We start from the raw sequence: 17245 nt of genomic DNA, 5'->3' as shown, positions 1-17245 counted from the left end.
GTAGTACATTAACAACATGGAAAGCAATAAGATTCTCATTTTCTATAGAATATATTTTACTTCCTTGTAGGACTAAGAGAACACGGACGTGATTGGGCTGCCATAGCTATCGTAGTTGGCACGAAGTCGGAGGCACAATGTAAAAACTTTTATTTCAACTACAAGAAAAAGTTCAACCTGGAAGCAATTCTACAAGAGAGGACTAAGGTATTTTCATTGATATTTTGGGCAAGTTGCTCAATTGTTGATATTTTCTGTGTAATGATTTGTGAACTGTTACATGTGTTATTGGTCTTTTAATTTTTCCTTTTGGTTCTGCTCCCCAAGCAGATAGACTTATAAATTGCCAAAATTACCAGACTTGACTTATTCCTATATATAGATTACTGTTTTTGGACAACAAAAATCTGAAAAAATATTCTGTAATAGTACATGACAGGGTTTCCCAAATAAAAAGAATGTAATCGGCGACTAAAATGTTTTCCATAGCTTTCAAAAAATAGAAAATTGATTCAAGCTTTTATGTGAATTAAGAAGGACTTTAAAGTTTAATGTAAAACATGTAAATGTTGCTGATGTCAGATCTTTGATAGGTTTTGTTATTATTTTTTTTTTGCAACAATTTAGAAATATAGTACAATCGGGTAATCAGATATTTTTATCTGACATTTTGGGTATCCGATTGGCCGGAGTCTACTATTTAGACATCTAGTTATATCTGTATTGTTGGATTGTTGTCTAATTATATACCCCCACATCTCCTTTTAATCATACGAAAAATCCATTTAATTGCAAAATACCCATAAAGATATTTATAAAAGAAGTCTAAACAAGTGCTTAGGCAAAGTAACCAAAATTGAATTGTTTATTTTACAGGAAGAAGATAATAGAACAGTTTCCATCTGTGAGAGTATAGCATCCACAGTTACTGCCCCTGATATAGATGATGAACCACCGTCCAGTATGGATGAGGATGATGATGCTGATTCTGATACAACAAGTGCACCTAGTCCCTCCTCACTCAGGATTGAAGATGGTGGGTATAATCACTAAGCAGTATCTGCTTTGGGTATTTGCAATTATAAGACTGATTTTGTGAGACCCTCGTCTGTAGTCAAGGTTTTGAATATGCACCATGTTGTTGTTAAAAAAAATGATTAAGTACATGTAAACTGATGTGATAAACTGCTGTAAATGCCTCTTGGTTAAGGTTGAAAAATTGGTCACTGCTTATGTATGTTGGACTAGTCTGAAAACAAATAACATTTCTTGCATTGATTCTTGGATTGATTTTGAGTTGTTTATGCAGACTTACATATTTTTTTAGTGCAATACATCTAACAAATTTAAACCAGCATTTCATTTACATTTATTTTTGTTTTAAGCAATGAGTATCATTTTTGTCTCTAAATGTTGTAGACTTTTTGCAACAACTGTTTGATGAGCATATATCGCAACTTGCAAGACTTGAATTTTTATTTTTATTCAATCCATCAGCCCAGTTAAAACGATGAAATTGTGAATGTGTATATAATCAACCTAATTGTAAACATTCCATAATATCAATACAATATAAAATAAAGAGTTGTGGTATAATTGCCAATGAGACAACAGAACATATTAAACTAGTTTCCAGTTAATACTTATGGTGTTGATATCAGTGGCGGATCCAGAGGGGGGGGGGTCCGGGGTTGGAACCCCCCCTTTTTTTGGGACTATCAATACATTTGAATGGGGACATATAGTTGGAACCCCCTCTTTATCCTGGGTTGGGAACCCCCCCTTTTTAAAATGACTGGATCTGCCCCTGGATATCATATTTATTTATTATGTAATAAAATAATGTAAAGAATGTTCCTTTTGGAGTTTCTACTCAAGATTATTTTATAGCCATTTATTTCTTCAGATCCCAAACCTGAAGAGAAAATGGACACAACAGAAACACCAATGGAGCATCAAGAAACACAACCATTTGGTTTACCACAGAACAACTTGACAGCCAACAAACCTCTCAGTGCATCCCAGGGAAGTCTACGCAGTGTTGACAATGACAGCAGCGCCACCTTGAGTGCAGATGAAGCACCACAGTCTAGTGAGGCTCGTGATACGTTCAGCCCACGTGTGTCAGGGATACCAGCTGGTCGGGCTAACATGCATCCAGTACAGGGGCCCACAGTTACGAGCAGTATGACATCTGGACCAGCTTCTACTAGTCCAATTGTGTCAAGTTCCCCATTCCCATCGACTCCCCAAGGTTATCCTGTTCCAGGACCTACAATGGAGGCTAGTGCTACTAGCAGTCGGAGTGGTACACCTGGATCTATAGGACAGGGGAGACCAGGGTCTGTGCATGCTTTGCAGAGTCCAGGGAGTCAGATGAGGCCTGGGTCTGCACAGTCTGTTCACAGTCCTGCCCAACCACATGGTAGAAGTCCTGGTGTGGCTGAAGTTGAAAGAATGTCAAGACCTCCTAGTCAGGAAATCCCTGTTATAAAAGAATCTCCTTCACCTATTGGAAGTCAAGTTAAACCACAGGAGTTTGGCCAACCCAAAGGTATGCAGCATCTGTATGATCTACTGAACAAAGCCAGCCGAGAGCAGAGCTCACCACACAGACCAGCAAGTGCCCAGTCAGATTCAGGACTTATGCCCTATGGTATGGTCAGTGGCCGTCGAAGTCTGTCACCTAATGTGCATGCTCAAAACATGGCACAGCAACAAAATATAATAAATGGAGGGAAGATGGGTAAACCTGCCTGTGTACGAGACCTCATTCATTCAGCCATAGAAAGAAATCTTGGCCAGACAAGTGATCCTAAGCCAGAACAAAGACCACAAATGCAAGAAAGACTGGTGGATAAAAGTAAGATTTTATTTTTGTTAATGCAAAATGTGTAAAATCAAGATAATAGCTTTACCTTTTGTGAAAGTACTTAAATTCGTTGGTATCAATTTTCATGGTTTGAGCAACATTTACAAGTTCGTGGGTTTTTAAATTCTTGTCTGGATTGAAGGAAATGCAAAGTAAACATTGACCTGTGTAAATCTTAGTGATCACACTAATTAACCCGAGATACAGTGATCAACAGATTAAAAATCTCCAACGGTGTTAATTAGACCATAAACATGTCACCTAAAGAAAAAAATTGCATAAACAAATGCTATAAATGTATCTTGAATTGTAAAATAATTTTTATCAAAAGCAAGCCCAGCATGAAATTATTATTTCCTGAGAGTTATGAGGATATAAAATGAACACTTTATCATGGCATATCAATACCAGAATCCTGACTTTCATAGATCAAAATATTGTTTTATGTGAATTAAAAGATCAAAAATTGTACAGTTAGGTTTTAAAGATTAAATGGGTCTTATCCTGCCTGCATTTGAAATTCATAGTGCATAAATTTGCCTTTTGAATACTATAATAGTATTCTCAGATTTGGCGATGTTCATTATATATTCTCTAAGTCATATTACAAGTCAAACCTACAAGGGGATATTTCCATGCCTTGATTTTGACAACGGTTGTTTTATTTTGTTGGACACTGAAATTCATGGATAAAGTCATCAACCAAAACCACAAAAATTGGTTCCCCACGAACAAAAGTACTTTCACAGTATTTACAACTTTTGAGTAGGGTTAAATTTAATTTTCACAGTATAATATTTTATTTCTGTAAATCCCTAAATAAGTTTCTGTTCTCTAACTTTAGTATGCCTCAACCAAATGATATGAAACTTATTCACAATGCTTATTGCCACAAAACATAGATCAAGTTCGTCACTTTTACCATCAATAGTTATGTCCCATGGGCAAATTCTCCATTTAAAGAAAGAAAGTATAAAAGCCTTAATTATTTCATTTAAAATGAAAAGAAAGGAAGTACTGTATGTATTCATGACACAAAATTACCAAGCAAACATGAACAAACTAAAAGTAATATGAACATGTGTTGCTGAACTTTTTCACTCAGTATAGATTTATTTTTTTCTATTTCCAGGACCAGCATCCACTGAGCCAGCCTATCTCAGAGGTCAACAATCAATTCATAGTCCTCTTGGTGCCTATCACCAGGATCTTCATAAAGATAAACACGAGATGTCTCCATATCAGCCTCGTCACACAGCCTCTCCATATGCTAATATTCCTCAACAAAGAGCACCAGAAAGGGATCCAGCTGACAGACGTGATATGCCACAGGATTTGTCACACAAAGGATATAGGGGTGACCCACGTGACTTTACACGTCCACAACAGCAGCCTGTTATTGATTACAGACGACCTGAACCAGAGGTTGTTCAGAGAGGTCAGCAACAAGGAGCACCTCCACCAGCTCATCAAGCTCACCAACGTCCAGTATCTTACCGAGAACAGCGAGATCAGTTGGTACGCCCTCCATCTGAAGGTCTAGGACATAAATCTCCATCAGCATATCAGTCAGAACGACATTCTCCAGCAGTCTCAAGGCGAATGTCACCAGGGTCATCACCATATCCTCAAATGCCCAACACTCCAGAAATGTTACGTAGAGCACAACAACAGCAAAGTATAGGTCATCCACCTCCTTTGGTCGGTAAAGGTCCAGCCATGCAGATGACCAAATCTCCCCCAGTGAGTGGACATCCACAGCAGATGATGACACAGGGCCATGGATCTATAACACAAGGAACACCTTTAAGACCTATAGGTCATGGACAGCAACACCCTCCAAATCTTCCACCTAGAGAAATGATGGCACAATCACAAGTTAGAATGGCAGGTGGCTCTATTACGAGTGGTACACCTGTGAACCGTGAGGGAGGAGGAAATAGGATGCCAGAACCGGGTGTCCGTGTATCACAATCAGGAGGGATTATCTTTGATCCCCGTGGATATGATCCCAGACATATGGAACAGATGAGGGTTTACCCTGGAGGTTATCCCTATCAGGCATTAGATCCAGCCAGCAGTAGCTCAAGACAAATAATGATGAATGATTTTCAAACAGCACGTCAGATGCAGCGACTACCAGAGGAAAGAGAACAACAGATATCACCACGAGCTAAGGAGCCCATGCCACCTCAACAGAAACCTTACCCTGGTCAAATGTTACATCAATTCCAAGCAAGCCAGGGCATGATGTATCTTCCTCAAGGACAGGTACCCACATCTGATAAAGGTCAACCAAGTCCACATCATATGGGTCGTGGTGGTCCTCCTCAGGAGGAAAAACTATCACCAGCAGGATGGAATTTGAGTAAAGCTCCTGTTGGTAACCCAAATGTTATGAGAAGTATAACTCAAGGTACTGGAAAGCCTAGACCATCAGTCATTGCAGAGAGAAAGCAGGAATCATACCCTGCAGATAGTTCATCGCAACCTAGATCACAACCAGTATCACCAAGACAATATCCTGATAGTCACCCATATCCACCCCAGGGTATGCCTAGACCTAGAGATCCAAACATGATGAACCCGGAGTATCGTCAGATGATGGAAAACAGAGAGCGTTTAGAACGTATAGAGGCAGAAAAGAGGAGAATAGCAGTGCTAGAGGAAAGGGAACGGGAAAGACAAGCTAAACTTATGATGGAAGAGAAGATCCGAAAGGAAAACCAGGCCAGACATGAAGCTAAGGAAGAGAGTGCCATGTCTAGTGCTAAACCTGGGAGTCCATGGAGCTCGTCCAATAGGGCGTCGCCTGCTTATAACAAAAATCAAATCAAAGAAGCCACAGATATCTTAAAAGTTTTCAGACAAGATGCTTCACCACCATCAGCATCTGGTCCGATGTCTCGTCATCAAGGTTTGACGGCAGCGAATCTTATTGACGCCATTATTGTTCATCAGATTAATCAAGTAGATGAGAATAGTAACAGTAGTAGAGATACTTCAAGTAGAGCTACTACTGATACGGAACGTAAAAAAGTGGAAACACCACCGAGTATTCCACCCTCCACACACATGGAACAGTCAGGATTACAAAAATCACCACTGCAAGTTCACGGTAAGAAGAAATGGATTCAAGAACATCCCCAGTCGATGACACCTACACCTCAACGACAAACCCAACCTAAACCTATCCCATCTTCTGCAGAATCTCAAAAGCATGGTACGCCATCTAGTGGTGCTGGTGGTGGTGGTGGGGCTGCTGGTACTGGACCTTTTGAACCTGTGAACCGACCTATTTCATCAGCCAAAACTCTTGGTGAACACATCAATTCTATTATTCTTATGGATTACAACACAGATAAGCCAACACCTCCTAAAGATAGTGTACTCAGTCTGATCAATGGATCTGCCAATTTACCAGGTAAGGTTATAAAATATGGGATAACATTTTCATTTTTCACTGACTTCAAAGGTAGAGAGATTGTCTAAAACAAAAATAAAAGCATGAAGGTGTACACAAAACAGCTAAAACTATCTTGGATCAACTTTACCTGGTTGACTTAGGTAAAGTCCTTAACTTATCTTAAGGACTATCATCTTAAATAGTTATGGTACAATAATTTATGAATTTAACTTTACAAAATGTGTCATATCAGTGATACCAGTACTAAAGAACTGGCTGTGGACTGATAGTTTATGGACAGCAATAGGAATGCAGAAAAGTGATAAAAAACATACAATTTTGAGTGCATGAAACTTCTTTTAGAGTAATTTTCAAATAGGCTTCAAAAAAAGCTATGAGCTTGTAAATCATAACAGTATTAATAAACAGTAGACCTCGAAAAGTCATTAATCTAGTTTTCCTGAAAAAATCTGCACTTTTACCAAAGAATAGCCTCTATGTTTTTTGTTAACATTGGATAAAACTGGGATTTTAATATCAGAGAAAGACAGTGTGATATTTCTTTAAATCTTGGTTATTTTTTGAATTGATTAAATCTGTTTTTATGATAATTTTTTTTGGAGTTTATTGGATCCGGAGACACTTGCATTTTACTCAAAACCACCGTTGATTTTTTTCAGAGTAGTCCCACCACCATAAACATTTGAAAACATGTGAATTCAAAACAACATCAAAGATCTTAGACATTCTTTTTAACTCGTATATACATTTTATATAAATATACATATTTTCTTTTACAGCGACACCTCCAAATGTTCATGTGGACACAACATCCCATATTCCTAGTGCCCCTCAAGCATCATCACAAATGGCCGACTCATCAGAATCACCACGACCTCGTTCATTTACTACTCCACATCAGATGCGGTGGAAAAAAGGACATATTCCACAGGTAATTTACATAATCCAGTGTGACATTTTATCACATTATTGTATGGTAAAACACCAAGGAGTCTGAACATTTGACACTTATTTCAAAACCTCACCTAAGTACATCCTTGAGTGTAGGCTTTTCAGCAGCATTCATTTTCTTACTGTACAAATTTGTATTTGGTACCAAAAATGTATGATACTGTGACAGAAAGTCATAGAAGTACTTGAAAGGCTCTTGTCAGCTCACCTGACCTGAAAGGTCAAGTGAGCTTTTCTCATCACTTGGCGTCCGGCGTTCTGCGTCCGTCGTCCGTAAACTTTTACAAAAATCTTCTCCTCTGAAACTACTGGGCCAAATTTAACCAAACTTGGCCACAATCATCCTTGGGGTATTTAGTTTAAAAAATGTGTCCGATGACCTGGCCATTAAACCAAGATGGCCGCCATGGCTAAAAATAGAACGCAGGGGTAAAAGGAGTTATTGCCCTTTATAGTCAATTTTAACAACTTTTTCATCATTTTTTGTAACTTGTACAAAAATCTTCTTCTCTGAAACTACTAGGCCAAATTTAAACTAACTTGGCCACAATCATAATTGTGGTATATAGTTTAAAAAATGTGTCCGATGACCACACCTACCAAACAAAATGGCCGACATGGCTAAAATTAGAACAAAGTGGTAAAATGCAGTGATCTTTGAAACTAAGACATTTAGGGCAAATCTTTCAAGATTTAAATGTCCATCAGAATAAGATCCATCCCCTCACAAATTTTCAGATGAATCCTACAACTCGTTGTTGGGTTGCTGCCCTAAAATTGGTAATTTTAAGGAAATTTTGCAGTTTTTATACGACCGCAAAAATTGAAAATTTTTTGGTCGTATATTGGTATGATGTTGGCGTCGTCGTCGTCGTCATCGTTGTCTGCGTCTGCGTCGTCGTCGTCCAAATACTTTTAGTTTTCGCACTCTAACGTTAGTAAATGTGAATAGAAATCTATGAAATTTTAATACAAGGTTTATTACCACAAAAGGAAGGTTGGGATTGATTTTGGAAGTTTTGGTCCCAACAGTTTAGGAATTAGGGGCCAAAAAGGGCCCAAATAAGCATTTTCTTGGTTTTTGCACTATAACTTTAGTTTAAGTAAATAGAAATCTATGAAATTTTGACACAAGGTTTATGACCACAAAAGGAAGGTTGGGATTGATTTTGGGAGTTTTGGTTTCAACAGTTTAGGAATTAGGGGCCAAAAAAGGGCCCAAATAAGCATTATTCTTGGTTTTCTCACAATAACTTTAGTATAAGTAAATAGAAATCAATGAAATTTAAACACAAGGTTTATGACCACAAAAGGAAGGTTGGTATTGATTTTGGGAGTTGAGGTCCCAACAGTTTAGGAATTAGGGGCCAAAAAGGGGCCCAAATAAGCATTTTTCTTGGTTTTTGCACCATAACTTTAGTATAAGTAAATAGAAATCTATGAAATTTAAACACAAGGTTTATCGCCATAAAAGGAAGGTTGGGATTGATTTTGGAAGTTTTGGTCCCAACAGTTTAGAAATAAGGGGCCCAAAGGGTCCAAAATTAAACTTTGTTTGATTTCATCAAAAATTGAATAATTGGGGTTCCTTGATATGCCCAATCTAACTGTGTATGTAGATTCTTAATTTTTGGTCCCGTTTTAAAATTGGTCTACATTAAGGTCCAAAGGGTCCAAAATTAAACTTAGTTTGATTTTAACAAAAATTGAATCCTTGGGGTTCTTTGATATGCTGAATCTAAAAATGTACTTAGATTTTTTATTATTGGCCCAGTTTTCAAGTTGGTCCAAATCGGGGTCCAAAATTAAACTTTGTTTGATTTCATCAAAAATTGAATCATTGGGGTTCTTTGATATGCCAAATCTAACTATGTATGTAGATTCTTAATTTTTGGTCCCGTTTTCAAATTGGTCTACATTAAAGTCCAAAGGGTCCAAAATTAAACTAAGTTTGATTTTAACAAAAATTGAATTCTTGGGCTTTTTTGATATGCTGAATCTAAAAATGTACTTAGATTTTTGATTATGGGCCTAGTTTTCAAGTTGGTTTAAATCAGGATCCAAAATTATTATATTAAGTATTGTGCAATAGCAAGAAATTTTCAATTGCACAGTATTCAGCAATAGCAAGAAATCTTCAATTGCACAGTATTGTGCAATAGCAAGAAATTTTCAATTGCACAGTATTGCGCAATAGCAAGAAATCTTCAATTGCACAGTATTGTGCAATAGCAAATATTTTCAATTGCACAGTATTGCACAATAGCAAAAATATCTAATTGCACAATATTGTGCAATAGCAAGAAATTTTCATATTTTCAATTGGAGTTATCTTTCTTTGTCCAGAATAGTAGTTGAATCAACTTAAATCATTGCTTTATATAATATACAATGTATATTCACTTTAACTACCAACTGATAAATTAAAACAATCTTTACCATTCAGTGATAACAAGCACTTTTTTAGCTCACCTGTCCCGAAGGCCAAGTGAGCTTTTCTCATCACTTGGCGTTCGTCGTCGTCCGTCGTCGTTAACTTTTACAAAAATCTTCTCCTCTGAAACTACTGGGCCAAATTTAACCAAACTTGGTCACAATCATCATTGGGGTATCTAGTTTAAAAAATGTGTCCGGTGACCCGGTCAACCAACCAAGATGGCCGCCATGGCTAAAAATAGAACATAGGGGTAAAAAGTGGTTTTTAGCTTATAACTCAAAAACCAAAGCATTTAGAGCAAATCTGACAAAGGGTTAAATTGTTCATCAGGTCAAGATCTATCTGCCCTTACATTTTCAGATGAATCGGACAACCCGTTGTTGGTTTGTAAGTTTAAGGAAATTTTGCTGTTTTTGGTTATTATCTTGAATACTATTATAGATAGAGATAACCTGTAAACAGCAATAATGTTCAGAAAAGTAAGATTTACAAATAAGTCAACATGACTGAAACGGTCAATTGACCCCCTAAGGAGTTATTGTCCTTTATAGTCAATTTTTAGCAATTTTCATAAAATTTGTAAATTTTTACTAACATTTTCCACTGAAACTACTGGGCCAAGTTCATTATAGATAGAGATAATTGTAAGCAGCAAGAATGTTCAGTAAAGTAAGATGTACAAACACATCACGATCACCAAAACACAATTTTGTCATGAATCTATCTGCTTCTTTTGTTTAATATTCACATATACCAAGGTGAGCGACACAGGCTCTTTAGAGCCTCTAGTTTACATTTTAATATGTATTTAAATGAGTAGTTATTGTTGCAGACTCCATTAGAAATTTGAATTAAAATCAGTTTTGGAATAAGGGAAAGGGGGATGTGAAAAAAAATTAGGGGGTGGGTCAATTTTTTTCATTTCAGATTTCATAAATAAGAAGAAAATTTCTTCAAACATTTTTTTGAGAGGATTAATATTCAACAGCATAGTGAATTGCTCAAAGGCAAAAAAAAATTTAAGTTCATTAGACCACATTCATTATGTGTCAGAAACCTATGCTGTGTCAACTATTTAATCACAATCCAAATTTAGAACTGAATCCAGCTTGAATGTTGTGTCCATACTTGCCCCAACCGTTCAGGGTTCAACCTCTGTGGTCGTATAAAGCTGCGCCCTGCGGAGCATCTGGTTGGTTATTATCTTGAATACTATTATAGATAGAGATAAACTGTAAACAGCAATAATGTTCAGCAAAGTAAGATCTACAAATAAGTCAACATGACCAAAATTGTCAGAGAACCCCTAAGGAGTTATTGTCCTTTATAGTCAATATTGAACAACTTTTTGTCATTTTTGTAACTTGTACAAAAATCTTCTTTTCTAAAACTATGGGCCAAATTTAACCAAGCTTGGCCAAAATCATTACTAGGGAATCTATTTTAAAAAAGTGTCTAATGACCTCGCCTACCAACCAAGATGGCCGACATCAGTAAATACAGTAACAGGTGAGCGACACAGGCTCTTGAGAGCCTCTAGTTTTTAATATTACAGTTTGTGGTAATGATAGTAGCAATTCCATGCATTATTTGGAATAGACAGAAAAAATATTACAGTCATTCCTTATTATTTAATTCTTAATTCCATTTGAAACTGTTGAAAATCACGAAAAAACGTTGATGACATCACTGTCACATGACAAAATTATGTCTATTAGCTAATAAACAAAACACTGTCAGCCAACCAGAAGATGCGTTACATCCCAAATTAAATTATGTATATATATATAGTCTGCAGATACAGAGATATAAAACTCCTTTATCTACAAGTGTCACAAGTTAAAAAAGTAACCTTATATCATGTGAATTAATGCTGACATAGAAAAACCATATTTATATTAAATATTGGCACAGATCAATATCTAATAAAGTCATGCTTCTCTAATGTTTTGAATATGCATGAAATATTTGCAATTGGACATTATGTCTTTTAATACCAACTTCTATGGCAAGAATCTTTGAAGAAAGCCAGATTACATAATATTGAAAAAGGCAATGTACTTAGTATCAACTTTTTATACGACCGCAAATTTTGAAAAAATTTTCGTCGTATATTGCTATCACGTTGGCGTCTGCGTCGTCGTCGTCGTCGTCGTCGTCGTCGTCGTCGTCGTCGTCGTCGTCGTCCGTCGTCCGAATACTTTTAGTTTTCGCACTCTAACTTTAGTAAAAGTGAATAGAAATCTATGAAATTTTAACACAAGGTTTATGACCATAAAAGGAAGGTTGGTATTGATTTTGGGAGTTTTGGTCCCAACATTTTAGGAATAAGGGGCCAAAAAGGGCCCAAATAAGCATTTTCTTGGTTTTCGCACCATAACTTTAGTTTAAGTTAATAGAAATCTATGAAATTTTGACACAAGGTTTATGACCACAAAAGAAAGATTGGGATTGATTTTGGGAGTTTTGGTTTCAATAGTTTAGGAATAAGGGGCCAATAAAGGGCCCAAATAAGCATTTTTCTTGGTTTTTGCACAATAACCTTAGGTTAAGTAAATGGAAATCTATGAAATTTAAACACAATGTTTATGACCACAAAAGGAAGGTTGGTATTTATTTTGGGAGTTAAGGACCCAACAGATTAGGAATTAGGGGCCAAAAAGGGACCCAAATAAGCATTTTTCTTGGTTTTCGCACTATAATGTTAGTATAAGTAAATACAAATCTATGAAATTTAAACACAAGGCTTATGACCATAAAAGGAAGGTTGGTATTGATTTTGGGAGTTTTGGTCCCAACAGTTTAGGAAAAAGGGGCCCAAAGGGTCCAAAATTAAACTTTGTTTGATTTCATCAAAATTGAATAATTGGGGTTCTTTGATATGCCGAATCTAACTGTATATGTAGATTCTCAACTTTTGGTCCCGTTTTCAAATTGGTCTACATTAAGGTCCAAAGGGTCCAAAATTAAACTTAGTTTGATTTTGACAAAAAATGAATCGGTTGGGTTCTTTGATATGTTGAATCTAAAAATGTACTTAGATTCTTGATTATTGAAGTTTTTTTGGTCCAGTTTTCAAATTGGTCTACATTAAGGTCCAAAGGGTCCAAAATTAAACTTTGTTTGATTTCATCAAAAATTGAATCCTTGGGGTTCTTTGATATGCCAAATCTAACTGTGTATGTAGATTCTTCATTTTTGGTCCTGTTTTCAAATTTCAAATTCTACATTAAAGTCCAAAGGGTCCAAAATTAAACTAAGTTTGATTTTAACAAAAATTTAATTCTTGGGCCTCTTTGATATGCTGAATCTAAACATGTACTTAGATTTTTGATTATGGGCCCAGTTTTCAAGTTGGTCCAAATCAGGATCTAAAATTATTATATTAAGTATTGTGCAATAGCAAGTCTTTTCAATTGCACAGTATTGTGCAATGGCAAGAAATATCTAATTGCACAATATTGTGAACTAGCAAATTTTTTTTTAATTAGAGTTATCTTTCTTTGTCCAGAATAGTAAGCAAGAAATATCCTATTTGTTCAATAGCAAGATTTTTTTTTAATTGGAGTTATCTTTCTTTGTCCAGAATCAACTTAAATCTTTGTTATATACAATATACAATGTATATACACTTTTTACTACCAACTGATAAATTTAAATAATCTTAACCATTCAGTGATAACAAGCAGTTTTTTTACATCTTAATATTTTATGATGTATTTAAATGAGTAGTTATTGTTGCAAACTCCATTAGAAATTTGAATTGATATCAGTTTTGAAAAAGGGAAACGGGGATGTGAAAAAAAAGGGGGGGGGGTTAAATTTTTCTCATTTCAGATTTCATAAATAAAAAGAAAATTTCTTCAAACATTTTTTTGAGAGGATTGATATTCAACAGCATAGTGATTTGCTCAAAGGCAAAAAAAACCTTTTAAGTTCATTAGACCACATTCATTCTGTGTCAGAAACCTATGCTGTGTCAACTATTTAATTTTAGATTTAAAAAGTTTGAAGAAGAAATCTTTAATTGATTTGTAAAATCTTGGCATTTGTTTTGTGTAAAAAAAAACCATGTAATGTCAAAAATTTGATCACAATCCAAATTCAGAGCTGTATCATGCTTGAATGTTTTGTCCATACTTGCCCCAACTGTTCAGGGTTCGACCTCTGCGGTCGTATAAAGCTGCGCCCTGCGGAGCACCTGGTTAATAATAAACAGAAGTTACAAATATTTGTCTTTTTATGTTTCTTAACTATAGTGTGTAAATTTTCTTGAATGGTTCTGACAAAATGTATTTGATTTAAAAACAACTTTATTTCTATAATTTTTAGGAGGGTGAACACAGTAGTGATGGCATGCCACAGAAAGAATTAGATGTGGATAGGAAACGACCAGATCAATCACATTCTCCCAGAGTTCCCCTGGATACATCTGCTGGTTGGTTTATACTCAATTCTGTCTTTTTTACACCGTGCCTATGTTTATAGGGTGCATTATGTCTTCTTGTTTGTGTGTCTATCTTGAATGGGTACTCATCTCCTGCTATGCATGCATGCATTATCTCCCTTGGGAGGATAGGATTCAATCAGTAAAATTACAGATCAGACCACTTTTTTGGGTATAAATAAACTCATCATTGATACCAGGATTAAAATTGTGTATTTCCACCAGAATGCATTTGTCTACAAAAGACTCATCAGTGAAACTCGCATAAAAAAAGTTAAAGACTGCATAAAATACAAATATGAAGAGCATTGAGGAAAGAAAAATTCTAAAAAATCAACAAAAGCATGTCACTAGTTAGTAGTGAAATCGTTCAAACGAAATTAAAAAAAATATATGATATAATGAAGATTTAAATAAAACATTTATGGATGAGTTAATATGTTTTCTTTCTTTTAGGGAGTGTTGAAAGCAACAGTGAAGCACAGTCAACAAAAATATCTCCTCCACGATCTCCAAGGTCAAGGGCGTCTTCAATGCATGTGACCTCATCAGTAGCTGCTAGTCATCAACACATATCTAATTTACTGGCCAAACCTAAACAAGGTAATGGTTATTCCATCCAAGTGGATTTGGGAGAGTAGGAAGGGACTAAAAAATCACCTCTCAACCTGAATACCTTCTTACAATAATAGAACAGGAAGGGACTACAAAAATCACCTCTCAACCTGAATACCTTCTTACAATAATAGAACAGGAAGGGACTACAAAAATCACCTCTCAACCTGAATACCTTCTTACAATAATAGAACAGGAAGGATATGAGGTATCAATCCATGACACACAATCAGTACATAGACAGCAAAAACACACTACATAGACAGCAAAAACACACTACATAGACAGCAAAAACACACTACATAGACAGCAAACACACACATGAGGCAAAGAAACAGGGCTTTGATTGCTTTTCTTCATTTCAAAATCACAGCAAGTTCTTCAATTTTATATTTTTATATTAAAGGGACATACAACTATGTATGATGACCCACAAACCCTTTCCAAAAATAAAAATTACCCTCCTAACCTTCCACATTTCCTTCAATGGTGTGACCAAAAACTACTTGAATGGTTCTAAACATGGTTATAATTTAAAAAAGGAGATGTGTTACAACTGACTGAGACAACTCATTAATTTTTTTAACGTAAAACAAATAATTAACACAGCAACAACTGTTAGTCACTGAATTACAGGTTCCTGACTTGGGACAGGCACATACATACATACTGAATGTGGCGGGGTTAAACATGTAATGGGGGTCCCCCTCCCCAACCTGGGACATTAGTGTTAGAGTACAACATAAGCATGATAAGAACGAACTATAAAAATCAGTTGAAAGAGGCTTAACTCATCACATGGATACAAATAGAAATACATCTAACAAAAAAACAGTGGATGTGGCCGGATACTGGTACATCCCAACAACAAAAAGACTTGAGTATGGATCTGAGAGTACTCACAGTTACTGACAACTAGTTCAAAGCCAATAACAACAACAAAATCATGCATCTATTTAAGAATATTTTTTCCAAAAAGATTTATATAAATGTTTGTGAGAAATACTTGAAGTAAATTAAACAATTAAAATGTTAAATTTATTAGCTAACATCTAGTACACCAGTTCTGAAATAATTGAATATTTTGAAACATCTAATGCTTGATTTTTTTTATATTTTTAAAGTTAGCTTTTACTATGGGTTTGTTCTTTTATATGTGAATAGAAATATTGTTCTGAACAACAATTTTATCTGTGATGAGTCTCTAACTTGCTTTTGAATTCGGTTATTTTCATATGTAAAAAAAATTGTTCTCCCCAAAATAAGTCAGCATTAAACCAGCAAAAATTAATCAGCATTTTTAAGGAAATAACAACACCTTTAGAACTATGAAACTTCTGCATGTCAGCGTGTTCTTTTGTATTTAAGAAAAACTGATATTGCCATATACAACATAAACCAAATCTTTAAACTTTGAGAGTAAAAAAAAATTTCATAATGATACTGTTTTATGCTTTAAAAATTAAATGTATTTCTTAATGAATATTAAAGGAAGGGAAAAGTTTTGGTCCCTTTTTTAAAATGAAATGATATTTTTAGTGCTAGAATTATTGATTTTTTAAACTTCAGAATAAAAGTTTTCAGAAATGTAAGTATTAGCTTAGGTATAATGCCCAAATTTAACCTAGACATCATAAACATGACATTTTAAAGGAAGATTTGGCAATTTTATTCAGCAAAAAATAAGAAATTTCAAATTTTGGTTTTATTATAAAAAAAAAAGCACATAAATTTTTGCCTGTAAATTGATGGACACAAGACACTTTTTGAATCAATATCTGTTTTTATTTCTCTACAAGTAAGAGTTAAACAAGAAAAATTTTAGTAAAATTTGACTTTTTCTCTATACATGCTATATTTATTACTATTTTGTATACCATGTCAGAAAAGAACTTTTTTTTACCAATTTAACCAACACTATAATATTTATTTAAGTTCATATGTTTAACATTATTTCTGCAAATTTTGACATTCTGATTTTTATATTTCCCTGCTCCACTGTTTTAACTATGTCTTTATGTCCATCTATCAGTCTGTCATATGTTTATCTGTCCTATGAAATTCTGTCACATGTAGGAAGTACAAATCAGAGTTTCCTGAAATTTGCTATCAGGCTAAATATAAACATGCTTTACAGTGTAATGGTCAATGCTGTTTCAGACACAATAATCTTAAACTTCCTGTTTACCAAATTCTTATATATTCTAACACATAATTGCCATTTATATGGGAGCTTTCTAATAAAAGCTTCCTCAAGTTTGGTTTCACATGTTTCAGTCTTCCCTATAATGCAGTTTCAGATTCATCGATCTTCAACTTCCTGTATATTAGAAAATTTGTATAGTTAAACACATAATCGTTTTGTATGAATTTTTTATTTTTTTATATAGGAAACTTATATAAACGACTCCTAAAATTTGTTATCAGTCTTCATGTTAGTTGATTACGAAAATTTAGTATATTTAATCTTTATACTTTTAAGTGTATGTTTTCTCT

General features: G+C 35.0%; 1 protein-coding gene across 8 annotated transcripts in view; it reads left to right on the top strand.

Moving 5' to 3' along the window:
* The window catches only part of LOC143076034 (uncharacterized), an 82819-nt gene that overhangs the window by 61242 nt on the left and 4332 nt on the right, over positions 1-17245 (top strand). For 7 of the 8 annotated variants that reach the window (XM_076251654.1, XM_076251652.1, XM_076251651.1 and 4 more), the window contains 7 exons: positions 71-207; positions 877-1036; positions 1907-2863; positions 4005-6296; positions 7079-7230; positions 14020-14125; positions 14591-14737. In XM_076251654.1, coding sequence (XP_076107769.1) covers positions 71-207; positions 877-1036; positions 1907-2863; positions 4005-6296; positions 7079-7230; positions 14020-14125; positions 14591-14737 — 3951 coding nt within the window. Of the gene's footprint in view, positions 1-70; positions 208-876; positions 1037-1906; positions 2864-4004; positions 6297-7078; positions 7231-14019; positions 14126-14590; positions 14738-16318; positions 16338-17245 lie in introns of all 8 variants that reach the window. The other variant, XM_076251657.1, reaches the window with a different exon arrangement.

Source organism: Mytilus galloprovincialis, chromosome 5 (genome assembly GCF_965363235.1).
Source record: "Mytilus galloprovincialis chromosome 5, xbMytGall1.hap1.1, whole genome shotgun sequence".
Lineage (NCBI taxonomy): Eukaryota > Metazoa > Mollusca > Bivalvia > Mytilida > Mytilidae > Mytilus > Mytilus galloprovincialis.
The sequence above is the reverse complement of the archived record's forward strand: the minus strand, read 5'-3'. Positions and strand labels throughout refer to the sequence as shown.